The sequence below is a fragment of the Orycteropus afer genome, unplaced genomic scaffold (genome assembly GCF_000298275.1).
Source record: "Orycteropus afer afer isolate SDZICR_OR568_19922 unplaced genomic scaffold, OryAfe1.0 scaffold00003, whole genome shotgun sequence".
In the NCBI taxonomy this organism is placed as follows: Eukaryota; Metazoa; Chordata; class Mammalia; order Tubulidentata; family Orycteropodidae; genus Orycteropus; species Orycteropus afer.
This window is the reverse complement of record NW_006921590.1, coordinates 29,494,759-29,522,587: the sequence shown is the minus strand read 5'-3', so window position 1 is coordinate 29,522,587 and position 27,829 is coordinate 29,494,759. Positions and strand designations below refer to the sequence as shown.

General features: G+C 40.7%; 1 protein-coding gene across 1 annotated transcript in view; it reads right to left on the bottom strand.

The window, feature by feature from the left end:
* The window catches only part of BFSP2 (beaded filament structural protein 2), a 94,144-nt gene that overhangs the window by 16,192 nt on the left and 50,123 nt on the right, over nt 1–27,829 (bottom strand). The window contains exons 3-4 of the mRNA XM_007937469.2: nt 21,511–21,667; nt 17,826–17,987 (exon numbers count right to left, since the gene is read on the bottom strand). Coding sequence (XP_007935660.1) covers nt 17,826–17,987; nt 21,511–21,667 — 319 coding nt within the window. The remainder of the gene's footprint in view (nt 1–17,825; nt 17,988–21,510; nt 21,668–27,829) is intronic.

Genomic DNA, 27,829 nt, shown 5'->3' with positions numbered 1-27,829 from the left:
GTTAGAGAAACATTCATTAAAAAGAATGAAAAAAAAAAAAAAAGGAAAGTCTAAGAATTATGGGAGACCCCATCAAGAGAAATAACTTATGTATGATTGGAACTCCAGAACAGGAAGAGAGACACCTCCCCCCACCAAAAAAAAAAAAAAACACCAAGAAAATTGTCAAAGATTTGTTAGATGAAAAGTTCCCTAATATCATGAAAGATGAGAAGATAACATTCAAGAAGTTTAATAAACCCCAAATAGTATAGACTGCCAAAGAAAATCACCAAGATATATCATAATCAAACTTTCCAAAACCAAAGACAAAGAAAGAATCCTGAAAGCAGCTCAGGTAAAATAAAAAGTTATCTACAAAGGTGAACCAATAACACTAAGCTCTGATTTCTTGGTGGAAACCATGCAGGCAAGAAAGAAATGAGATGACATGTATAAAATAATGAAAGAAAGAAATACGAACCAACAATTACATAACCAGCAAAACTGTCCCTCTAATACTATGGTGAAATTAGGACATTCCCAAATAAACAGAAATTAAGGAAATTTGTAATGACCAGACCAACCTTACAAAAAGTGTTAAAGGAAATCCTTTGGATAGAGCATTAATAATAGCAGACAACAACCAGAGATTAAGACATACAACAAAAACAACCCTCAAAAAATTAAACCCCTCAAAATACTACAGAACATCTTCTTAGATCACAATGCTATAATTTAGAAATTAACAACAGGAAGATTAAAGGAAAAAAAAGTCAAATACATAGAAACTGAATAACATCCTGCTTAAAAACTATTGGGTAATAGAAAAAAATAAAAAATGAAATAAAGAATTTCTTGACTCAAATAAGAATGAAAGCACAACATGCCAAAATCTTTGGGACACAGGAAAAGCAGTGCTCAAAGGACAATTTATAGCAATAACTGTACACATCAAAAAAGAAGAAAGAACCAACATCAACACCTTAACCCAATATCTGCAACAATTAGGAAAAAAACAGCAAAACAAAAAAGAGCCTATAATCACCAGAAGAAAGGAAGTAATAAGATTCAAGCAGAAATTAATGAAACAGAAAAACAGTAGAAAAATCAATAAGACTAGAAGTTGGTTCTTTGAAAGGATTAATAAAATTGACTATCCACCAGCAAATTTAACAAAGTAAAAGGAGAAGATGCAAATAGCATGAATAAGAAATGAAATGGGTAATATTACAACAGAACTTACTGAAATAGAAAGGACAGTAACAGATGACTATGAAGAACTGTACTCCAACAAATTGAAAACCTAGAAGAAACAGATAAAGTTCTAGAAAACCACTATTTACCCAAACTAACACAATCAGAGGTAGAAAATTTGAACAGACCAATCACAAAAGAAATTGAACAGATGATAAAAACTTTTCCTACCAAAAAGTCTTTCATTGGGTAATTCTACCAAACATTCAGAGAAGAGCTGACACAAAATTCTACTCAAGTTATTCCAAACAAACAAACAAACTCACTGCCATCGAGTTGATTCCAACTCATAGTGACCCCCGTTGGGTTTCTGAGGCTATAAATCTTTATGGAAGTAGATTGCCCCATCTTTCTTCTGTGGAGCAACTGGTGGGTTTGAACATCTGACCTTCTGGTTGGCATCCAAATGCCTTATTCACTATGCAACCAGAATTCCTTATTCTAGAACCTAGGAAAGAGTGGAATATTCCTGAACTCATTCTATGAAACAAGCATAACCCTGATACCCAAACCTAGCAAAGACACCAGTAAAAAAAAAAAATTGTAGACCAATATCCCTCATGAAGGAGCTCTGGTGGCATAATGGTTAAAGCGTTTGGCTGTTAACCAAAAAGTCAATGGCTTGAACCCATCAGCCTCTCCCTGGGAAAAAGATGAGATAGTCTGCTTTTGGAAACCCCATGGGGCAGTTCTTCTCTGTCTTATAGGGTCACTATGAGTTGCAATCTACTTTATGGCAGTGGCATACCTCATGAACACTGACACAAAAATTCTCAAGAAAATTCTTGCCAATAGAATCCAACAACATATCTAAATAAATAAATAAATACATCATGGCCAAGTGATTTCATACCAGGTATGCAAATATGATTCAACATTAGAGAAATAATCAATGAGATTCACCACATAAATAAAACTAAAGAAAACAACCACATATCAATTGATGCAGAAAGGGCATCTGACAAAATCCAACACCCAATCTTGATTTAAAAAAAAAAAAACTCAGCAAAATAGGAATAGAAGGGAAATTCCTCAACATAATTAAAGGCATATATACAAAACCAACAGCCAACATCATTCTCAATGGAGAGACTGAAAACATTCCCTCTGTGAACAGGAACCAGACAAGAATGCCCTTTATCACTCCTATTCAATATTGAATTGGAAGTCCTGGCTAGAGCAATAAGACAAGAAATGGAAATAAAAGACACCCATATTGGCAAAGAAGAAGTAAAACTATCCCTATTGGCTGATGACATGGTCCTATACATAGAAAATCCTAGAGTCTCAACAAGAAAACTACTGGAACTTATAGAAGGCTTTAAATATAACTAAAAATGCACAAACAGCAGAAGACAAACTAGATATCTGGGGCCTCCTAAAAATTAAACATTTATGTGCATCAAAAGACTTTGCCAAAAGAATGAAAAGGGAATCTAAAGATTGGAGGAAAAAAACTTTTGGCAATGACATATCAGACAAGGAACTAATCTCTAAAATTCTCAAAAAAAAAACAACAAACAAACAAACAAACAAAAAAAAACCCTTTAGCATCTCAACAACAAAAAAACAACCAATCTAATTAAAAAGTGGCCAAAGGATATGAACAGACTCTTCATCAAAGAAGACATTCAAGTGTCTAACAAATATATGAAGAAATGCTCACAATCATTGCCATTAGAATCAAAACAATTAGGTATCATCTCACCTCAGCACTAATAGCAAAGTTCAAAAAAGCAGAAAACAACAAATACTGGTGAGGGTATGGAGAGGCTGGAACACTCATACGCTGCTGGTGGTATAAATGGTACAACAACTATGGAAAATGGTATGGTGCTACCTTAGAAAGCTGAAAATAGAAATAAATACTATCTGATCCAGCAATTCCATGACTAGGTTTACATCATAGAGAAATAAGAGCTATGACATAAACAGATATATGCACATCCATGTTCACCACAACATTATTCACAATAGCAAAATGGCGGAAACAACCTGAATGTGCCCATCAGTGGATGGATGGATAAACAAACTGTGGTACCTATGCACAATGGAATACTGTGCCACATTAAAGAATAATGCATCTGCGAAACACCTCGTAACATAAATGACCTTAGAGGACATTATGCTGAGTGAAGTTAGTCAATTATAAAAGGACAAATATTGCATGAGGCCGCTACTGTAAAAAGTCAAGAAAAGATTTCCACACAGAAAAAAATCATTCTTTGAAGGTTACCGGGGGTGGCAATTAGTAATAGAGGGTGGACATGCATTAACTTGGGTGAAGGGAAAGACAATATGCAATAAGGGGAGGTCAGCACATAATGGTAAAGGCAAAGGAAGACACTGGGAGGAGAATAAGAATTAAAGGCAACAGAAGTAAATACATATCCAATCCCACAATAACTAATAGCAATAAATCTATGGATATATAGACATGCAAGCTGAAAAGAGATGAGAAGGCAAGTGGGATTACACCCACCAATATGTATAGGCTTGACAAAGGATATTTCAACATATTTATTTATATGTGCTTCAAATATATCCAAGAATATAGTAGAGCATTCGGGGGCAAAGTTAGGAGAACTTCTTAGCCATAAACAAATGCCTTCAGGGCACTCAGGACAATAGTCTCAGGGGACACTAAGATCAATTGGTATAATGTAGTCCATAAAGACAGTGTTCTACATCCTACTTTGGAGAGTAGCAGCTAGGTCTTAAAAGCTTGTAAGCAGCCATCTAAGGTGCAACTACTGGTCTCTTCCTATCTGGAGCAAAGAGGAGTGAAGAAAATCAAAGACCCAAGGAAACAACAGTCCAGAGGACTAATGGACCACATAAACCCCAGCTTTCAAGACACTGAGATCAGAAAAACTATATTGTGCCCAGCTACCACCATTGACTACTCTGAAAGGGATCATAATAGAAGGTCCCAGAGAGAGTGGGAGAAAAATGTGGAACAAAACTCAAAATCATAAAACTGACCAGGCTTACTGGTCTGATTAAGACTGGTAGAACTCCCAAGACTATGGCCTTTAGATATCTTTCAAGCCTGGAACTGAACTCACCCACATGGTTGAACTTTCAGTCAAATGAAAGGCCTATACAGTGAACAATAACACCAAGGAAGTAAACACTCATTAGAATGATCAATCATAGGAAATCAAAAGGGTAGCACTGGCCCAGGGATAAAGCTCAGAGGGCAGGAAGGGATAGGAAAGAAGGACAGAGGGAAATGGTAAAAACAGGGTGGAAGTCGGAAGAGTGCTGTTCCATTGTGGGGATCACACTCAATGGCAAAAAACCAAAAAGTGTACGTATTATTGAATGGAAAACAAATTTATTCTGTAAACTTCCACACAAATCACAATAAAAAAAAAAGGAAATGAATCAAAGTTCCTCCACCCATTGGCCTCCCCAATTCAGCCTAGTTAAGAGTGTTGGCTTTGGAGTCAAAATGTGTAGTTTGAATCCCAGCTCTGCCACTTTCTAACTGTGATCTTAGACAAGTTACCTAATGACTTTGTGCCTCCCTTTCCTCCTTTGTTAAGTGAATGAAATCACAATATCTGTTTCATGCTGGGAAGATTAAATGAGAACATATATGTCAAGAGTTCAGAACAGTGACCATTGGTAAATGGTCAATAAAATGCTTTGTTGGCACTGCTTTTGTAGTACATCTCATTCTGCCTTGTAGAAGACTGACTTGGGTCTCTCTATCAGTCCTCAAGGACTACTTGTGCAGTAGTTAAAGCATTCGCCTGCTAACCAAAAGGTCGGCAGTTCAAACCCACCAGCTGCTCTGCAGGAGAAGAATGCAGCAGTCTGCTGCTGTAAAGATTTACAACCTTGGAAACCCTAGGAGGCATTTCTATTCTATCCTAAAGGAGTGCTATGATTTGGAATCAACTTGATGGCAGTGGGTTTGTTTTGGTTTTGGTGTCAGTCCTTAAGAAGCCTGGTGGCATAGTGGTTAAGGCTGTGTAGGCAAAAGATGAGGCAGTCTGCTTCCCTAAAGATTTACAGCCTTGGAAACCCTATGGAGCAATTCTACTCTGTCCTATAGGATCACTGAATCAGAGATGATTTGATGGCAGTGGGTTTGATTTTTTTTTTTTTTTTTTAATGTTTCACAGTCCTTAAGTAGCCCCGGTGGCACAGTAGTTAAATATGTGGCTGCTAACCAAAAGTTTGGCAGTTCAAAACCACTTTTGTTCCATGGGGGAAAGATGTGGCAGTTTGCTTTTGTAAAGATTTACAACCATGGGAACCGTATGAGGCAATTCTGCTTTATCCTATAGAGTTGCTATGAGTTGGAATCTGCTTGACTACAACAGGTTATCCAGCCCTTAGGAGTTCCTGGGTGGCACAAAAAGCTAAGCCTTCGACTGCTAACTGAAAGGTTGATGGCTCAAACCACCCAGAGGCACTTTAGAAAGAAGGTCTGCTTCCAAAAGAAAAGGTGATCTGCTTCCAAAACTTCACAGCGTTGAAAACCCTATAGAGCAGTTTTACTTGTACTTGTGGAGTCACCATGAGTTGGACTCAATTTGAGGAGAACTGGTTGTTGTTATTCAGTCCCTGCCCCACACCCCTGAGCCAATTTCTGTATTAGATTATAGTTAACTTGTGTTCAAGGACAATTTCTCACAAACCTCTATATCCTCCTGGAGGACCTAACATAGCTTTTTATACCTAGGATGTATTCAACAAACAAGGTTTATAATGTGTGCCAGGCATGTGCTAGGGAACAAGGAAAAAGAGGAGGATCTACAAAGAATGGAATTAAATCAAATCTTCTTTTCATTAGGAAAATTAGCTATCATTATCATTATTATAGTGATTGCTAGTCACTTGACAGTCTTCAGTGTCCTGTACGTGTTAGTTAGCTTTTGACTGGCAGATACACACCTCTGACTACCCCAGCCAGTTGTAGGGTTTAGTTGGCAGAAGGCTGGATGCCATCCAGTCTTCCCAATGGCATAGGTTCTCCTAAGTGGGAATTAAAAAGAAAGGCATGTCTCACTCAGTGAAACTTCAACATTGGCAGAGTAGCTGACTTCGCTTGGCTAAGCCAAGTTTCTTCTTGCGTTTACACAAGGAGTGCTTGGCTCTTGTGAAACTGTTCTCAGAGGAGTGTAGGATTGTGGTGCATGGAATTACTTAATATGGCCCTTTTAACCATGCGTGGTCTTCTAACTCCCACACAGTGATTGGGTGAGACTGTGCAAATAAGGTCCTTGTAGCCTACCAAGTGGATTGGGCAGCTTGCTAATAAAGCAAATAAGGTGCATGGAACCCCTTCGGGGGTGGGGCCATGCAAATGATGAGGGAACTGGTCCGTTTTGCCATCCTATTAGATATAAAGGACAGCCAATTCCAGAGCAGGGGTGGGGGGCTCGCTACCATCAAAAAAGAAGAGCCAGGAGTGAAGTGTCTTTTGGACCTGGGATCCCTGCACTGAGAACCTCCTAGACTCAGGAGACAGAGAGCTGGGACACTGGAGAGGGCGCAGGACAGTGAGAAGTAGTGGCTCCTGTAAGAAACCTTCCTTATCATCTAATGATATTTTTCAAAAGCAAGCTGGAACCAGTATAAATCAAGTAAAAAGACAAGTGACAAACTCAGAATATTTTTACAACTCGTATCACAGAAAGAGGACTACTTTCCTTAATATACAAAGTTGTTGTTGTTGTTATGTGCTGTGGAGTCAGACCCGACTTATAGCGACCCCTCCTTGGGTTTCTGAGGCAGTATCACTACGGAAATAGATTGCCCAACCTTTCTTCCGAGGAGCCACTGTAAATCAATAATAAAAAGTACAAAAGCCAATTTTTTTTTTTAAAAAAAGGCAAAAGCTATGACCTGATAGTACACAAAAAGGGAAATACATATGAGATCCAAGTTCCATCTACCTCGTAATATGAGAAAGGCAAAATAAAACTATACTGAAAAAACACGTTTTAACTTAAAATGTTGCCAAAGGTCAGAAAGTATGAGAACTCACAGTATTGGTAAGAATGTGGGGAAATGGGCATTCTCAAATATTTCTAGTGGGAGTGAAAATTCTTACAGCCTTTATAGATGGTGTTTTGGCAATATTTATCAAAAGAACCAATGCATATAGTTTTTGATCTAGCAATTCCTCATCTAGGGATTTATCCTACAGATGGATACATTTCCATGTTTGAAAATGACAGATATACGAAGTTAGTCCTTAAAATCGTATTTGTAATAGCGAAAGATTGGAAGCCACCTACCTAAATGTTTATCAGCAGAGCACCAGTTAAATGAATTCTGGCACATCCATTTGGTAGAACAGAGGGAGGCAACTTGTTCTGTATGAAGTCAGTATTTTAGATTTTGCAGGCCATACAATCTATTGTAACGCCTCAACTCTGCTGTGTAGTGCAAATGCAGCTATAGGGATAAATAAATGAGCATGTCTGGGTTCTAATAAAACTTTATTTGCAATGGGAGAGAAATGTGGAACAGAACCTCAAATTCCTACCAAAAATGCAAAAAGAAAGCAAAAAAATAGATCTACTGAAGTGGTTGAGTCAGGGGGACTCTCCAAGACTATTGCCCTGGGATGTTCTTTAAACCTCGTACTGAAACAAACCCCTGAGGTCTCCTTGTAGCTGAATAACCAATTGGCTAAAAAAATAATGAATATTACCCACAAATACTGTGCTCTTTTTTTTTGTTTGTTTTGGTTTTAATCACCCGTATGAGACCAAATGATCAATAATTACTTTAAAACAAAGATGAGAATGTAAGGGGACAGGGAAACTAGACTAATGGAAATGGAATCACCAGAAAGGAAATAATAAGAATATTCATTCATTGCTAAGAATGTAACTAATGTCACTGAACAGCTTGTGTGGATATTGTTGAATGGAAACCTAAATTGCCTTCACCAAAAACACACTAAAATATTATTCTTAAAAAAACTTTATTTACATAAACAGGCAGCAGGTCCAATTTGGCCTGTGGGTCATAGTTTGCTCTCCCACTGTGGTATAATATTGTGCAGCTATAAAATAGTATTTTCCAAATAGTACCATTTGTGTTGGGTAATCTACTTCCATAGTGATACTGCCTTGGAAACCCAAGGAAGGGTTGCTATGAGTTGGGTCCGACTTGAAGGCACATAACAGCAGTAACAACAACCATTTGTGTAAAAAGAAGTATATGCATATTTCCTTATATATGCATTAATTATCTCTGGATACACAAGTAAAGGATAACATTGACTGACCCCATGGAAAAGAACTGAGTGCCGGGACATGGGTGATAACACTTTTTTCATTGTATATCATTTTGTACATTTTGAATTTGGAACCAGATGAATGTACTATCCAATAACATACTTAAATAAAATTACATTTAAAAAAAATTAGACTGGATGCCACACCCACATACTCTGTGGTAATACATCCCTTAGAGCAATAGACTGTGGGACACCAGAGGACCAACATTCAAACTGAGGAAATGCAGAACACACAGGAGTGCATAATTATGAAGGGCACAGGGGGAGGGTTACAGGGTAGGGAGGGGAGGAGACTGGGTTAGGGTTGGACATGGTGAATGGGGAATGAAACTAAATGTACACATTACGTTAAATGTAAAACAACCTCTTAAAATAAAATAAATAAATAAAAAATTAGGCTGGGACTCTTTCACAAAGCTCTCTCTATAACATACTATGAGGTGTAGGAATACTAAGTGACTCCTCTTTAGTGACTGCTGCGAGCAAACTAGAATCAAACCATGACTTATTTTACTGAAGAGCCATGAGTTTGTAGCCAACTCATCATCACACAGGACCCCTAGATTACAAGATTCTGTCGGGGGTTTTGCTCTCCTTGAAAAGAATCTCTTAGTTGGCTAAGATGGCAATGTCACATTGGGCCATCTTGCATTCAGTTGAAGAAACAGAAACCCATTTTAATCCAACCCATAATTCCTAGAAAATATTGATTCTTATTGGTAAAAGCAAGAAAAGGCATAGACAGAAAAGTTTTGATAACATATTGTCCTTCACGGAACAAATTATTGTTTGTGAATATAGAAAACATGGTTATCTTCTTATGGATAATTCTAGAACAACACTGTCCAATATTGTGGCCACTAGCCACATGTAGCTATTTAAATACAAATGCATTAAAATGAAATACAATTTAAAATTCAGTTCATTCGTTGTATCAGCCACATTTCAAGTGCTCAGTAAGTACATGTGGTTACCATATTGGACTTCTATGTGGCTTATAGAACATTTCCATCATCACAGAAAGGTCTGTTGGACAGCTCTGCTTTTGATAATCTCTAATGTTTCTTCCTGCTTTTAGACGATCAACAACTAGAACCCTCACAATCCATTTCAGTCTGTTTACCTCTCTTCATTCTCAATAGTCTCCACAATCCATCATTCAGACTGTTTAAAGCAGCTCACAAATGCCTTAAACTGATTCAAGCCAAATGCAGACCTACTGTCACAGCTGATAGTGTGGGAGCTATCAGTTTGCTATGGAGTTCTTGGCCCCAAGGGACTCCCCTTTTTGAAAAGGGGTTGAGTTCACTTTCATCCACCCCCAGCCTTGCCTTTGCTCATAATTGAATGAGCTTTTGGTTATTGCACACATTATCCAGCTGCAGAGGGACAGAGGTAAGAGGCTTCTGGGAATGAGGGTGTGGAGTCATCTTGGGCAAAAGATAGTAGAAGGAACAACTCAAGGAGGAGGGTTACAGGGCTGAGAGGCGACGGCGGAATAGGCTCAGGGTGGGGGAGAAAAGGCACCCAGTGCCCAGGCTGAGGATAAGGAAGAGATGACCTGGCTTCCCCAAGGAGGACATACCCTGAAGGCAGAGCTATCTGCCTGGAAGTGAAGATGAGATGGCAGGGGGTGGGAGAGGAATACAGTTCTAATTTTTGGCTTCAATATTGGGGGACTTATGTGGTAGGTAGAAATCTACAATAGTCCCCATGATCTCTGCCTCCTGGTAGTATACCTATGATTTTAGTTGTTAGCTGCCATTGAGTCAGCCCTCAACTCATGGTAACCCCACCAGAATGAAATGTTGCTTGGTCCCGCACCACCCCCATGAACAGTTGTGATCCATAGGGTGTTCACTGACTGATTTTCAGAAGTCGATTTCCAGGTCTTTCCTTCTAGTCTGTCTTAGTCTGGAAGCTCTGCTAAAACCTGTTCAAATCCTTTGGACTAATTATTTCCTTGAGACTTTGATGTTCTTCACTCTTCTTTGCTCCAGATGATGAGATAATTGTATCTTAGACAGCTGCTTCAAATCAATCGATTTTGAGTTGATAAAGAATGAGATTATCCTGGGTGGGCCTGATTTAATTATATTAAAGCTTTCAAAGAGTGATACTCTCCTACTGGCCTTGAAGGAGCAAGCAGCCATGTTGTGCCTGGCCTGTGGAGTTGAACGCCTCAGTCCTACAACCTCTAGGAACTGAATTCTGCCAACTATCTGAGTAGGCTTGGAAGAGGTCCCAGATGAGTATGCAGTCCTGGCTGAAACCTCAATTGCAGCCTTGTGAAACCATGAGCAGAAGACCCTAACTGTGAACCCCTAACCTGTGGAAAATAGGAGATAATCAAAGCATATTGTTTTAAGCCACTAAGTTTGTGGCAATGTGTTATGCAGCAGTAGAAAACTACCTTGATAGAGCTCTGATCTCATCAATGAGCAAACAGAAGTGGGATGGGCCAACCTTTTGAATCCCAAGAGGGTTGGCTCAGACATTTTGGAAACTCTTACCTTGTAGGGTGGCCCTATTTCCAAGAGGTTCACATATTGTAAGAGAAAGTGTCAGTTGCAATAAACATTTGACTATACACCTCATAATGAACTAGCACTGGCATGAAAAACAATAACTGCCTGATCTTTTTGGCTACCCAGAATATCATTTTTGTATTGGTGATAAAGGGTATTAGAAATAGTTGCATTCTGTGAAAGTAGAATTTAGTGGAAATAACCTAGCTGCAGGAAAACCAGAAACTAACTTCTTTCCTTCCCTTCCTCCCTCTTTTCCATTCTTCCTTATAGCAGTAAATATATCAGGAAAATGGGGATAGTGATAATACCTGTGTTCAAGGTTGTTGTGAGAATTGAATGAGCAGAAAGGATAGCTTTCTATTGGAACCTGGTGTGGTGGTCAGAATTCTAAGATGGTCTCCATGATGCCTGTCCCCTGGTGCTATGCCCACAGTTAGGTTACATCATATGACAAGGGTGAGGGAATTTTGTACCTGTAATTAAGATTCCAAATCAGTTGGTTTTGAGGTTGAGTTGATCAGAAAGGAGATTATTCTGGGTGGGCCAGGTGCTAGCCTGGGTGCTAGCCAGTACAAGTGCTGTCATTGGCCTATCAACTTTATTTCTGGATTTTAGGTCTTTAACAATAATTGATGGGGTGATTTCAATGAGCCCACAAGGTCCACAATGTTTTAGGAATAAGGGTACTGAGAGACCTTAATACAGCCAAGGTCAGGGCACATCACACATGCATTCGGGACTCTGTTTTCTTTGTAACTCTCACCACCACTACCCATTGCCATCAAGTGGATTCCAACCCATAGCAACCCTACGGGACAGAGTAGAACCGCCCCATGGGATGTCCAAGGCTTTAATCTTTATGGAAGCAGACTGTCACATCTTTCTCCTGTGGAGCAGCTGGTAGGTTCAAGTAGCCAACTTTTCAGTTGCACCACCAAACCAAAAAAACAAACTCACTGCTGTTGAGTCAGATCAATTTGACTCATAGTGACCCCTTCTTGGGTTTCTGAGGCAGTATCTCTATGGAATTAGATTGCCCAATCTTCCTTTCAAGGAGTGGCTGGTGGGTTTGAACTGCCACCCTTCTGGTTAGCAGTCAAATGGGATCCTTTTTTTTTTGAAGTCTAGAGGATAGAAAGGAGCTCTGGTGGCATAGTGCCTAAGGCATTTGACTGCTAACCAGAAGGTTGGTGGTTCAAACCCACCAGCCACTCCTTGGAAGGAAGGTTGAGCAAGCTACTTCTATAGTGATACCGCCTCGGAAACCCAAGGAGGGATCGCTATGAATCGGATCCAACTCAATGGCAGTGAGTTTGGTTTTTTGGTTTTTTTTTGGAGAGAATGGAAGTATCTCAGCATACGAATCCTAGGAAACTGTTTAAATGGCAGCGAGCTGGCCAAAAGTGGCCTTTTTAAAGTCCATTGGTTGCAGGTTGGGAAACCTTCCATGGCTAACCTGAGGTCAGCACAGCGGTATAGCATACTATCTGGTGGTCCCAAGCCTCCCCAAATAACCCTTCCACAAGAAACAGTCAAGGAAGAGCCAGACTTCAAAACCTTCCAGAAATTCTCTAGGCTAACCTGACACCTCTCCCCCGTCACTGAATCATGCCTTCAGAAGCTCTAAGAACTGCACCTCTGAGGCAAGTGACATCACTACCACTGTGGCTAGAGAGAATGTGGGGGCCAGCCAGACCCCAGCCAGAACTTCTTTATAAGGTTTGAGTGATTAAAGAAAAAAAAAAAAAAAAAAAGCTGATGGTGCTTCCCATCTATTCCACAAACCTTAACCCTCTAGTGCTCCTAGCTTCCCACTGCCAGTGGTCACATCATTTTGCCTGAGACCTCTCTCTAAGCCTTTGATAGGCCATTCTGCTAGCAGAGGGCAGGGAACCAGTGAGAGGTGGTCATAATACCCCAGCTCCTTTGCCTTTCCCCTCTCCTGTATTCTATACCATTTCCTGGTGTTCCCCTTGGCCTCAGTGCCAATCTCCCCCATTGGTAGCTGGTGTGATGTTGTCCTTGTTGGTAAATGCACACTTTTCTCTCTTCTCTATCTCACTTTTCTGCTCCTCTTCTCCTGGTATTTTCTCTCCTCGCCCCCCAACTCCCACATAAATCACCTCCACTTCACTATTTATCTCAGGACCTGCTTCTGGGGGAACCCGAACTAAGACATAAATTAATCGTGTCAATTAATTTTCAGCCTCCCTGGGCTGAAAGGTAATTTAGTGCATGTTTGCATTCTCTTTGCAAAAGCTTCTGAAAGCAGTGGGTGCTAAGCCATTTCACATTTGTGCTTTGCCGCCAAGAACCCGACAACAGAAAGCTCAGGACATGCAAATGTCAGCCCCTGAGGGCACAGCTGCAACTGACAAAACTATTTATTGGAGGCATTCTGGCTGTCAGTTCAAATCTCCGTTGATGATCAGAGGCATTCACTCATTCTGCAAATATTTTCTGAGCTCTGCCTCTCTGCAAGAGGCCCAGGCGGCTCTGGCTGAACGGAAAACAAGCACTGTCTGTTTTCTCTGAGATGTAGCTTTCAGATTACTCTATTAAAAAAACACGAATGAATCTGTTCAAAATTAATGTTTGACAACTGTGGGACTGGTGAGGATTCTCAAGCAGGAGAGAGGTGACTGATGCCAGGTTGTTGGTTTCATTCTTTCCTTCTTCATATTATATTACTTGCTGGGTAGTTGACTGAGTCATGGAGGCCCCAACTCATGGTGACCACATGTGTATCAGATGGTGCTCTATAAGGTTTTCAGGGTCTGAGTTTTCAGAAGTAGATCACCAGGCTTTTCTTCTGAGGCACCTCTGGGAGGACTCAAACCTCTAACCTTTCAGCTAGCAGTTGAGCATATTAACTGTACCACCCAAGGGATCCTTTGCTTAATATATAGGATTTATTTCCCTCAATTGTAATAGCTTCGCCCTTTCTCAAGGAAATAAACACTACAATGTCATGTACACCATAGGAATGTTGGAACAGAAGCAAGGTGGCAAACCACAGGGTCACTGAGATTTAACTTTGGGAACAAAGCCAGAGAGAAATGACAGGCCCAAGTGGAGTAAAGGTCACTGGACTGAGAGCTAGAAGAGTTGTACTGTGGTGCTGCCAACCAGCTGTGTGACCTTGGGAAGGTCATTGTTCTCTCTGGGTCTCAGCTCCCTCACCTCTAAAATGAGGGAATGGGATTGGGTAATCTCTAGGGTCCTTGATTATAATAAATACTCATGAATCTTAACAAGGGAGAAATGGCCAAAATCATATCTGTGGTTTCACTTCGCCTCACCTCTGTGTTGCTTCACTTCTCACTAGGTTTGGGTGGAGCTGCACTTTTTTTAAAAAATTTTTATTGTGATTTGGATGAAAGTTTACAGAGAAAATTCATTTTCCATATAGCAGTTCATACACATTTTGTTTCATGACATTAACTGCAATTCCCCACAATGTAACAGCTCTCTTCCCACTTCCTCCTTCTAGTTACCTCTTCCTTGTGTCCTTCTTTCTTATGCATTTCTTCCCCCGGAGCTGTCTCCCTGCGCAAAGACTGCCCTTCTGTTCTCCCATGATTGATCATTCTAAGGAGTGTATCTACCTGCTGTTAATGTTCACCCTATATGCCTGTCTGTTGTTTGACTGGAAGCCATGGGAGTGAGCTCAATTTGGAGCTGCGTTTTGTATAGCTACTTAGGCACCTATTTGCCACAAATAAAATGTCTCTAGTGACCTGGCCCACAGAACAGAAGGTTTAAAAGAAAAGAAGCTATTGAAAGGGGATATGGGATGGAGCCACCACCCATCTGTTGGCTTACTGTATGTGGTGGCTTATGTGTTGCTTTGATGCTGGAAGCTATGCCACCGGTATTTCAAATACCAGAAGGTCAATCATGATGGATCAGTTTTAGTGGAGCTTCCAGACTAAGACAGACTAGGAAGAAAGGTCTGGCAACTTACTGAAAAAAATTAGCCAATGGAAACCCTATGGATCACAAGCCAACATTGATGGATATAGTGCTAGAAAACGAGCCTCCTAGGTTGGAAGACACTCAAAATATACGGCGGCTGCAGTAATGGACTTGAGCACAGCAACAATCAAGAGATGGTGTGGGACCAGGCAATGTTTCAGTCTGTTGTACCTGGGGTGACCATGAATCAGAGCCAACGCAGCGGTGACTAACCACAGGGGCTGGAGAAATGAGAGAGTGAAGATTGTTTTCTGAGCTGGAAAACATGTGAGAGATCCAGAACTGGTGAAGGCCCTGCTGGGAAGGTCTCTGTTGACACTTGGAGAGTAAGGGGTTTGAATGTGGAAAGAAGACCAGAAAGGATCCTTCTATTTTTCTTTTGGTAGGTTTTATAACTCTTGTGGTTCTCAACCCTGGCTCATGTTACAGAGTCACACAGAGAGCTTTAAAAATCACAAAGCCCCTCTCTTTCTTCAGATTTTACTGGTCTTGGATGGGCTTGGGCATGACATTAAAAACAAACAAACAAACCAAAAAACTCTGAAGTAATTCTGCTATGCAGCCAGAGTTGAAAACTAAGTGACTCCTAAGAAGCCCTGGTCGTGCAGTGGTTAAGTGCTCAGATGCTAATTGAAAAGGTCAGAGATTTGAACCCTCCAGCCACTATGTGGAAGGAAGATGTGGCAGTCTGCTTCCATAAAGATTACAGCCTTGGAGACCCTCTGGGGCAGTTCTACTCTGTCCAATAGGTTTGTGATGACTCAGAATCAACTTGACAGCATATAAAAACAAGTGATTCCTGAGTGCAGGAGCAGCTCTCTGGCCTTCTCTTAAACACCTACTTGATTTTCCCCACTTGCTTCATGTTTTCTTTGCTCTTCTCTTTTCTTCTTCTGCCTTAAAATTCCAAAGTCATGAACCCCAAACATGGAAAATGGAAGAATAAACTCTATGTATTCTATTTTCTGGTTAATTCCTTAATAATTTATGAAGTTTAATAAGAATTGTTGCCCTCTATGAACACAATTAATGCTACTTAAGAAAAAAATGAGAAACATACAGAACAAGAAAGAAAAAAAATATTCCAAAGTATCAGGCCCATCATCAAAGATAAGCACTGCTAACACTAATAACATTTTATTCTTTTCTTTCTAATCTTTTCTTGATGCCTAGGTTGTTTCTGTTTTCATGCTTTACTCCACTATACATTCCAGAGGTTGATAAACTATATCTCACAGGCCAAACCCAGTCCCCATCCTAATTTTGTAAATAAAGTTTTATTAGAACACATACTCATACATTTACATATTGCCTATGGCTGTTTGCTCAGTACAGTGCCAGAGTTAAGTAGTTGTGACAGAAACCACCTGTCCCACAAAGACGAAAATATTTGCTAGCTAGTCCTTTGCAGGAGTTCTGGTGATGCAGTGATTAAGGCATTCAGCTGCTAACCAAAAAGTTTGGTGGTTTGAAACTACCAGCAGCTCTGTGGGAGAAAGAGGCAGTCTGCATCGATAAAAATTTACAGCTTTGGAAACCCAATGGAGCAGTTCTACTCTGTTCTTTCACAGTTGGTTGCTGAATTGCAATTGACTTGATGGCAGTGGATTTGGTTTGGTTTGGTCCTTTGCAGAAAGTATGCTGGCTCCTGGAATATAACTTTCTGTATTCTCTCTCTCTCTTTTTTTTTTCTCTTCCATTTTACCTTATGATATGAACATTTTCCCATGCTATTAATGACTGCCTGATATTTTATCATTTGGTTAGGTTGTGGTTTAGTAAATTATTCTATTATTATTAACATTTATGTGGTTTCTTTCCCTCCCAATTTTTTCACTCTTTTAATGCCTCAGTGAGACCATCTGAACATAACCTTCATATATATTTTCAGTTATTTCTTTTAGTGTCCAGATTATTTGACTGGTAGATAGGGGCATCTTTAAAGCTCTCAATACATGTTACCAAATTCTTTACTCAAAGGTGTCATACCAGTTTGTGCTCCCCCATACTAGAGGAAACAGCCTGCTTCCCCACATACTTGTCAGCACTGAGTATTACCATTTAAACACTTTTTGGTTTAGACAGGTAAGCAAAAACTATTACACTCATTCTTTACTTAAAGATATGGTTAGGTCCAAAGGACAACGTTGCTATGCAAAAATTGGCATTATGCGAAAATGAAGGATGACCACATCAGACCACAAAATAAAGAATGACTACATCATTACATAGCTATTATATTACACCATTACATAACTGCCAATGCATTGAGGATCCTGGCCCACTCAAATTGACCCATAACTTAACCATCACAACCAGTGTCACACTCACCTTGCACCTCGGTATTTGTTGCTATCAGATATATGTTGTTAACGCACAAAATATTTGAATAGTAGGTTTTTTACTATTGTTGTAAATGTGAACTGTCAGATAAGATAGTCAATAAGCAAAGATTAGGTATATTGTAATTGGCATTTCTTCTATGTCTTTAAGGAGCTCTGGAAGCATAGTGCCTAAGGCATCTGACTGCTAACCAGAAGGTTGGTGGTTCAATCCCCCCAGCCACTCCACGGAAGACTGGGCAATCTACTTCTGTAAAGGTTTACCACCTTGGAAACCCAAAGGAGATTGTTATGAGTTGGAATTGACTTGAAGGCAGTGAATTTTTGGTTTTTGGTTTATGTCTAATGAGATCGGACTCACTGTTAAACAGTTGTATTTACTCTATTGCATGTTTGTCTCTTTTTTGTCTTTGCTTTGCATCTTTCTGCATAAGTAGTTTGAAGGATGCTGGTCCTGCTTCTCACCTTGGCTTGGAGCAACGCTCTTGCTTCCACCCGGTTCTTTTCAACATCTCTCTCCCAGCAAATTCTGATGGTCTCAAGGATGTCATCCAGGCCAGTGCCAATGGGAACATCCACTTGTTCCAGCTCAGATCCTGCCAACTGTTTGTACAGCACCTTCACATCCTGAAAACAACGACACCTCAGGTGAGCTTTAAGGGAACAAGAAAGGCCATGGAATTGCAGTCAGCAGAAGCCCAGTTCTGTGGGCAATTCATCCATTTTCATTTTGTTATGCCAAATGTGGCAAAGCCCCTCATCCTCTTCTGGCTGTACACACCATATTCTCTTTTTCTGAAGATGTATTTCTTAGGCTGATATTAGTAAATTCAGCCCAAACCAAAAACAAAAAATGAAAGCTAACTAAGCATCAACAGCAAAGTGAAGTTAGGCATAAAGCCAGACTAGGCTGAAATAAATTTAAAGATAATTCTGGAGTCTCTAAAGAGTTTCTATTGAAGATTGCTGTCAAAGTACTGAGCTATGAAAATGAAGAAGTGTGCTCATTGGTTCCTGGTTAGCTTAAGGCTGGACTCAAGAAGGAGCTTCCTGATGTGAGCATTGTTAAGTGGATTTTGAAGGGAGACTATAGACTCTTTCAACTGGCAGCACCTTAGAGCCCAGCTCAGACAGCGATATATGCGATTTGGTTTAGAATCAGTGCAGTTCTGCAAGGGACTGATCCACATAACTGTCCTGTCACTCCATGATCTGACCTAATTTAATTAATGTGTATATGTGAACCTATCTCAGAGTTATTTTCTTTGTCCTAAACAGTGTTGAAGGAGCTCTGGTGGTGCAGTGGTTAAGGAGTTTGGCTGCTAACCAAAAGGTCAGTGGTTTAAACCCACCAGATGCTCTGTAAAAGGATGAGGTGGTCTGCTTCTGTAAAAATTTACAGCCTTGGAAACCCAGTGAGGATTGCTATGAGTCAGAATCTACTCGATGGCAGTGAGTTTGGTTTGGTTGGTATTCAGTGTTTTTTTTTTTTTAGAAAAAAAGTCTGAAATAGAATGCCTTTAGTTAGAGGATGCTTCTTCTAATTCAGCATCAACTCCATCACTCACTATTGCTTGGACCTGATGCCTTCCCTACTTATGTACTGGCCCAGTCCCTAAAGCCCCTTGTGTTTGGGTCCTTGGGGTAACCTGACTGACTGTTGTTGTTAGCTGCCTTTAAATCACCCTGACTCAATGTCCTCATGTCCTCATCCTCATGACTCCATGTCCTCAAATTTTTGTCAAATTAGTTTTATCAATGACTTTATACAGAGAGTTATTTTCTTCTTCAGCTGCCTTTCGAAATGACTGCTCATTTTCATATCTGCAGATTAAGGAACTTAATCAGCATCACTGAGTGACCCAAAAGAAAAAAAAATCAGATTATATTGAAATTGCACAATCGTGATCCATAGGGGGTTTATGTTCATTTGCTTTTACATTAAATCATTTGTTTCTTGTACCAATAATAACTTGAATCTTTTTTCCCTTTACAGTTGATAGTTAGTATATGTTGATAGTAGTCTAATCAAGATCAGACAGTTCAATTTTTAATACAAAGGCACCAGTCTTTATTATGTAAAAAAAAAATTAGAGTTTCTTATTGTTTTAACTCTGTGATAAGCAGAATAGAAATTTTACTTGGAAGATCATAGGATTATGAATATAAATGTAACCACTGTTGATGTCATAGCCAAGCAATTTTTTAGTAGAAATAATGGCATATGAAACCATAAAATATAGCAAGCTTGAATTATTTACAAAATCTCTAGGAAGCACTGTGGATTCATCCAGTGCCTTGTAAACCCTACCTCTGTGTCTCTTAGGCCATGTTTCATACTTCAAGACCTCTGAATTTGATTTCTTTTTTTTTAAGTACATTATTGGGAGAAAAAAAATGGGAGTCCTGCCAACATAGTGCCGAAGGCACTTGACTGCTAACCAGAAGGCTGGTGGTTCAAACCCACCAGCCACTCCTTGGAAGGAAGGTTGGGTAATCTACTTCCGTAGTGATACCGCCTCGGAAACCCAAGGAGGGGTGGCTATAAGTTGGGTCCGACTTGATGGCACATAACAAGAACAACACAACATTGGGGAAAATACTAAAAAAAAAAAAAAAGAAGAAGTTGTCATTAAGTCAATTCCAACTCATGGCAGAGCCCCTGTGTGTCAGAATATAACTGTGTTCCATAGGGTTTTCAATGGCTAATTGTTTGGAAATGGATTGCCAAGCATTTTTTTTTTTTTTTTTCCCCTGAGGAAACTCTGGGTAAACTTGAACAGCAACCTTTTAGTTAGCAGCTGATATGAATCTTCTAAAATGTGAACTTTAAGTATCTTCTTGTTTGTCCCCCTATTTCTCTCTATGTTGCAGAACCTAATACATGTTGTTGTTGTTGTTGTTAAGTGCTGTCAAGTCGGACCTGACTCATACCGACCCCTCCTTGGGTTTCTGAGGCAGTATCACTGTGGAAGTAGATTGCCCAACCTTCCTTCCGAGGAGTGGTTGGTGGGTTTGAACCACCAGTCTTCTGGTTAGCAGTCAAGTGCCTTAGGCACTAATTGGGTATGCACTTACACAGTGCAGTGTAATGGGTTTCTCTTATATATGGCCTTCAGTGTATAATTCTGCCAAAATATTGGCTAAACTACAATCTTGCCAGGGATTGCCCGGTATAATAAGCCAGTTGTTGTTGTTGTTGTTATGTGCCGTCGAGTCGGGTACATAAAACCACTCATTAGGACTGAGTGACTTTATGGGGATTGGTCTATTGCTATGCAAATCTAGTGATTTTGGTCTACTGAGGGGATTAATAAGTTCGTGATCTGACTGGGAGGACCATGGTTTGAAATTGAATATACAGGTCAACCCCACAGAGGTTGAGGGAGAACTCCCTGCCATCGAGAAGAACCTGGAGCAGAATGCTTCCTTTGAACCTAGGGTCCCTGCCCTGAGAACCTCCTAAACCCAGAAGGAAGAGAACTGCAGCACTGAAGATGACAGGAGGTGGCAGAGAAATGGTGGCAACCACAGCAGAGCCCAGCAGCAGCAGACAGCTGCAGCGGGCTTGCCAAACCAGAGTGAAAGAGAAGGCTGAGTGTCTTCTGGCAGGAGGTTTACTGGTGGACGGGCGTGCCTCTGGGCACTTGTCAGCAGAGTTAAAGAGCTTTAACACTTGCCCAAACAGGACAGAGGCCTAGACAAGGCCTGCAGAATGGCACGGCCAAGAGAAAGGTCTACTTGCAGGTGATCCATAGGGTTTTAATGGCTTATTTTCAGAAGTAGATTGCCAGGCCTTTCTTTCTCATGTCTCTTAGTCTAGAAGTGCCACTGAAATCTGTTTAGCATCATAGCAACAGGCAAATGTCCATTGACAAATGGGTAGTGGCATTGGCAGGGAATGGAAGTCAGGTCTCCTGCGTGGAGGTGAGAATTCTATTACTAAACCACTACTGCCCTCATCCTGAGTGACTACAAAGATTTAAAAATATTCTCCTTGCCTTTTTCTTGCAACCCTGGGCAAGCACATGGAAAGGTCAATGGATATTAGAAAAAATATCTCATATGGATGAGATACCACAGGTTTTGAAGTACAGGTGATTATCCCTGGGCCATGTGATGACTCAGCACCATCCCAGCCCTCACCTACCTCTTCATAGTTTCTTGACAGAAAGTCAAGCTCTTCATTTAGGCTTTCTATTTGACTCTCCAGATCCATTTTTGTCAAATTAGCTTCATCAATGACTTTATACAGAGAGTTAATTTCCTCTTCAGCTGCCTTTCGAAATGGCTGCTCATTTTCATATCTGCAGATAAAGGAACTTAATCAGCATCACTGAGTGACCCAAAAGAAGAAAAAAAATCAAATTATCAATGTTGCCAATGAACCAATTATGTGATAGTTAGACAATGAATGCTAAAAGGTACCACCATTCCAACAGTTGAGGACCATTAATATAATTGTCACACATTGACTTAATGAAAATGAAAGAAATGGCAGCCAACTTCTGATAATCTGGCATAATGGGATGCCTGCTTCATGGGGCATTTGAAGCATAAAGCTCTAGGGGGAGCTTCTCCAGCAGTTCAGAGCCAGGTGGGGATTCTAGTAAACTCCTCATTACCTTTACCCTTGATTTGCCCTCTTTTCTCCTGAGGATTCTTTAACAAATATTACTGAGCATCTGCAAAGCTGCTATCTCCAACAAGCCCATATGAAATTCCAGAAGAGTGGCTGCAAACATAAATGCCTTTGGGGGCCAAGTGGAGGGGGGATTTGGCCAGGTTTGGATAACAAAGAGTGATGAGACTTCAGTACTCAGTTGAGCCTATATTTCACCTAAATGGGGTGCTGTTGATCTGCTCCTCCCCATTACTGTTGTGTGGGAAAGGCTTTGGGGTGGGGATACCAGGTAGCTAGATTTGTATGTGAAATATCCAGAGCTTTTAAAATTTGTAATTTATACAATAACATACATGCACATACACACACATATAGAAACACACGAATCTGAAAGCTATACACTCTGAGTTGTTTTACCCTACTTCATAAAATCTCTGGTTTGCACAGGATCTTCTTTCTAAAAACTATCCAACATCTTTGCCAGTTTCTCCCAGTGGCATGGCTTCCATAGAGGGGAGCAGTCACATGGCTTTCCTTTCATGGCCTTCAAATTTTACACCTTACGTCCATCCATCCATACAGGGGAGGGAGCGATCTCACATTTCTCATACCAGAAAACATCCCAGGGTAAAATTTTAAGGGTTTTTTTTTTTTTTTTTTTTGTTAGCTGCCATGGAGTTGATCCTCAACTCGTGGTGACCCCATGCACAATGGAACAAAACTGTCCAGACCTGTGCCATCCCCATGACTGGTCGTGGATTGTAATTCATAGGGTTTTCATTGGCTGATTTTTGGAAGTACATCATCAGGCTTTCTTCCCAATCCATCTTAGTCTGGAAGCTCCACTGAAACTTGTTCAGCATCACAGCCATGTGCAAGCCTCCAATGACAGATGAGGGGTGGCTGCACATGAGGTGCATTGGCTGGGAATCAAACTCAGGTCTTCTGCATAGAAGGTGAGAATACTACGACTGAAACTATCAATGTCCTCCTAAAGAACTTCAGAGTTCAGCTATTCAATATTACCCAGTGATGATCCCTCGATGGTATTCCTGATAGGTGATCATATAGCCTTTGCTTAAATACTTCTAGTTATGGGGAACTCATCACCTCTCAAGGACACAACTCCATTTTTCAACAGCTCTAATTTTTTAAAATTTCTTCCTTCAAGAACTTAAGTCTCCATTCTTCTAAGAGTCTGAGTTTTATTATCTGGAACACCAAAATCAGTCTAATAATCCTGCCCTTTTGGCAGTCCTACAAATATTTATAGACTGTCCCCTATGTTACTCTTTCCCTTTTCTCCCCTACCCCAATCCTTTTCTTTCTCAGGTTAGAAATTTCCAGTTCCTTCCTCTATTCTCCAGATGACTTGGTTTCCATATCCGTTCTCATCTTAAGATATGTTTGTGGAATAATTAAAAATACTCAAACTGCTCTACACCTTCTTTAGAATGTGAGACAGAGAACTGAATGCAAAAGTCCAAATGTTGCTTGATCAGTTCAGACTCCCTGAAACTGTCTGCTCCTTTGTTTAAACCTTCTAGTGCTATTCATTGTGGACCCTAAGATTTGTTTTGGGGGTCTTGTTTGTTTGCTCATTTGTCTTTTACCAGTTATACTTGCTGTGGACTAAAATTGAGTTTCTTGTCATTGGAGCCCCTGAGCATTTTTCATAAGGGCTGCTTTAGGCTTAGTTTTCTGTCTTCTCTGGGTGCAGCTGGTATGTGAACCATAAGTAGGAGTTCATATTTACCCCCTTCAATTTCATCAGCCCATTGCGCTAATGTGTTGTGGTCATTTTGAATCCTGATTCTGTCATTCTATTCTTCACTACCCTTCCTGACTTTGTATCACCTGCCATTTTGCCACATCTGCCTTTATTCATCTTGCAGGGAAAAATGTTTAAAACAGTCAAAATAAAGGACCAAGGGCAGAGCCCTGCGGCATACCACCAGAGACTTTCCTCAGAATTTGGTCTGTACCTTTAAATTGGCATTCTGGGGACAGTTTCTATAGCATTTTTTCCCCCCAGTACCTTAAGGAGCTCTGGTGGGTAGTAGTTAAGGCATTTGGCTGCTAACCAAAAGGTTGGTGGTTCAAACCCACCAGCTGCTCCATGGAAGAAAGATGAGGCAATCTGCTTATGTAAAGATTTACAGCCTTGGAAACCCAATGGGGAACAACATGAGTCGGAATCAACTCGATGGCAGTGAATTTTTTTTTTTTTTTTGTATATATAGGCTTAGATTTTGTACTTAAAAGTATTCTTTATGAAGAATTGTAGCTTATTAACATTAAATCCTTCTGGAAACAATTCCCATCCTTCCAGCTGAAATGAAAACTCACCCATTTTACCTAGGATTGGTACCTACAGACCCAAGCTGGAAGAGTCCCTCTCATCTTTCTACCTGCCTTTTGGCTCAGCTCTCCAGAGACCCTGGTTCCTGCCAGGATATGCTCCCTTCAGCGTTACAGGAGGTCTTAGGTACCCTACTATTGTGGATTGAACTGTGTCCCACAAAAATACTTTTTGGAATCCTAACCCCTATACATCTGGAAATAGGGGTTTCTTTGCTATGTTAACGAGACCATATCAATGTAGGGTGCGTTTTAAGCCAATCACCTTTTATTTTTTTTATTTTGCAGTGTTTCCTCCCCTCCCCTCCCCTCCCCTCCCACACTGGTAACCAACAAAGAAAGTCTCCTTCCATATATAAACCTTTCCTTGACTTTTTACAATAATGAGCTAATGCAATATTTGTCCTGTGATAAGTCAATGGAGAAAGACTGATGCCACGTGGAGATCCCCAGGGAACTGAGAAAAAGAAGCTGAAAGAGACAAGGACCTTCTTCTATTGCTGACAGAGAGAGAAAGCCTTTCCCTAAAGCTGGTGCCCTGAATTCAGACTTCTAGCCTCCTAAACTGTGAGAAAACAAATTTGTGTTCATTAAAGCCACCCACTTGTGGTATTTCCGTTATAGCAGCACTAACAAGCTAAAAACAGTTATAACAAAAACAAAAACAAACTCACTGCCTTCTAATCGGATCCAATCGTATGGACCCTTCCTTGGGTTTGGAAGCCCTCTGTTGTTGTTGTTATTTGCCACTGACTTAGTATTTGGAATACCTCTATGATATCTCCCAAGGCTGCTGTTAAGCTTTCAGCTTTCTCTAGCTATATACTCTTTCCCTTTTCCCTCCATTATTAAGTCTTCAATTAGCATCTTGGTACTCATACCATCCGAACCATCTCCACTCATCCAGCCTAACCTCTTCCATGGCCTCCCAGAACGTCTACTTTAGCTGCTCCATAGCTCAACTTGTTGTTGTTGTTGTTATGTGCCATCAAGTCGGACCCGACTCATAGTGACCCCTCCTTGGGTTTCCGAGCTACCTCAAAACCAAACTCAGTGTCTACCCCACCCTCAAAGTTAAATAAGCCTTCCCTCTCCAGTTTTCTTTTGTGGTAAATAGAACCACAAATCTTCTAAATAACTCAGATTCCAAACCTTCTCTTTTCAGGCTGTATATGTAGCTAATTGTCAAATTATGCTGATTATTATTTCTTTGATTTGTCCCTTAAGTCTTTCCACTGCTACCAACCAAGGCAGACCCTCATTACCTCATGCTTGACCTATCATGTCCTCCCAATAGTCTTCCCAGACTTATATTATTGTCCTCAGACTGACTGTCCTTAACTACAAGCCACTTCTCTGTTCAGATGCCTTAATTGTCCCTTGATCCCTCACTAATCTGATCTCTCTTTACCTTTCCAACTACTGGCTCCTGAATACAGACCCTGCCCTTCCAGTGGTCCAGCCCCTTCATTCCCATTGTTCTTGCTCATATGCCCTGCCCAATCTCTCCACCAATATAAAGGTAAGATCCGGTCATAATGACTTTCTCAGATCCCTTTTCTGGGTCTTCCCTGCTCTCAGATAATTTCCAAGCTCTTTGGTACGACTGATTGGGCATTTGGTTATTTCCAAGATCTTTGGTATGACTGATAAGGTTCTCCAGGATTTAGTCTCCCTCTAGTTGTCAGACCTCATCTGTTATTCCTCTTTCCTTTTATTTGTAAGCAGTAGTTTTAACAAGCTATTTAAATTCCACTAATGCTCCATGCTTTCTTATATCTCTGCCTTTGCACACGCTGTCTCCTCTGACTGGAAATCACCCCTCCTTTATTTGTCTGGTCAATGCCTACTTGTGCTAGCACTGTTATAGATTGATTTGCATCCCCCAAAAGTATCTGTCAATCATGGTCATGATTCTCAGTGGTCTGGCAGTTATGTAGTGATGTGATCTAATGTGATCAGCCAATCAGTTGTAAGGGGATTAAGATGGGATACAACACCCTTACTCAGGTCACAGCCCTGATTCAATGTAAGGGGAGTGTCCCTGGGGTGTGGCCCACATCACCTTTTATCTTACAAGAGATAAAGGATGGAGTTGTGAGCAGAGAGAGAGGGACCTACTATCACCAAGAAAGAGGAACCAGGAGTGAAGTGCATCTTTTGGATCTGGGGTCCCTGACCTGAGAACTTCCTAGGCTCAGGGAAGATTGATGCCAAGACACATGGAGATCTCCAAGGGGTGCTGGGCCTACAGATGTTGAAAGGAGACAAGGACCTTCCCCCAGAGCTGGAAGAGAAAGCCTTCCCTAAAGCTGGCACCCTGAATTCAGACTTCTAGCCTCCTAAAGTGTGAGAGAATAACTTTCTGTTTGTTAAAGCCATCCACTTTGGTAGCAACTAGATACTAGATAGCTAAGATAAGCACCCACATCAGGCATTACCTGGCCAGGCCAAGTGTCCCCACCTTACTTGCATTCATTTCATTGGTGGCACGTCTACTTTGTAATACCATTGTCTATTTACTCCTCAGTCTTTGCCACTAACCAATGAGCTACTTGAGGTCAGGGACCATGTCTGATTTACTTCGTCCCCAGTGCAAGCAAGGGGTGTGGCATCAAGCAGACATTCAAATTATTAGTGAATGCATTCATTCGTTCAACAAATATTTGTTGAGCATTTATCTTCGGCCTGGCACTGTTATAGGTACTGGTGATACAATAGGGAACAAAAGAGACCAGACTTCTTTCACTGCATTATATTCTGCTCTCTTGAATGATTGGACAAATGAATAAAGGCACAAATGAAAACTGAATGAATGAGTGAAAGAAGTTTCAGTTCAAATCTGTCTTAGTTTCTTAGTGCTGCTATAACATAAATACCACAGATGAGTGTCTTTAGCAAACAAATTTATTATCTCCCTTGAAGTCAAAATTCAGGGCACTGGCTCTAGGGGAGGAGCTCTGATAGTGTAGTGCCTAGGGCATTTGACTGCTAACCAGAAGGTTGGCAGTTCAAACCCACCAGCCACTCCGCGGAAGGCAATCTACTTTTGTAAAGATTTATTGCCTCGGAAACCCAAGGAGGGGTTGCTATGAGTCAAATCAACTCAATGGCAGTGAGTTTAGAGTTTATTTTTTGGCTCTAGGGGAAGGCTCTTTTTGTCTGCTCTTGTAGAAAATCCTTGTTACAGGTTCTCTAGCATTCTTCTTGGTATTTCTTGGCGATCTCTTCATGGCATTTATCTTTCTCCCATTCAGTGTCTAATGTACTCTTTAATATCTGAAATGTGATTGGCTTAAGACACATGCCAGTTGTGTCACTAGGGTGTCACCCCAGTGTGGTAACTCATAGTGTCACCACCTCCCCAGACCTTTTCCCGTAGCAGACCATATAGAATCCGTGTTGTTGTTGTTAAGTGCCGTCGAGTCATTTCTGACTCATAGCGACCCCACGCACAGCAGAACGAAACACTGCCCGATCCCGC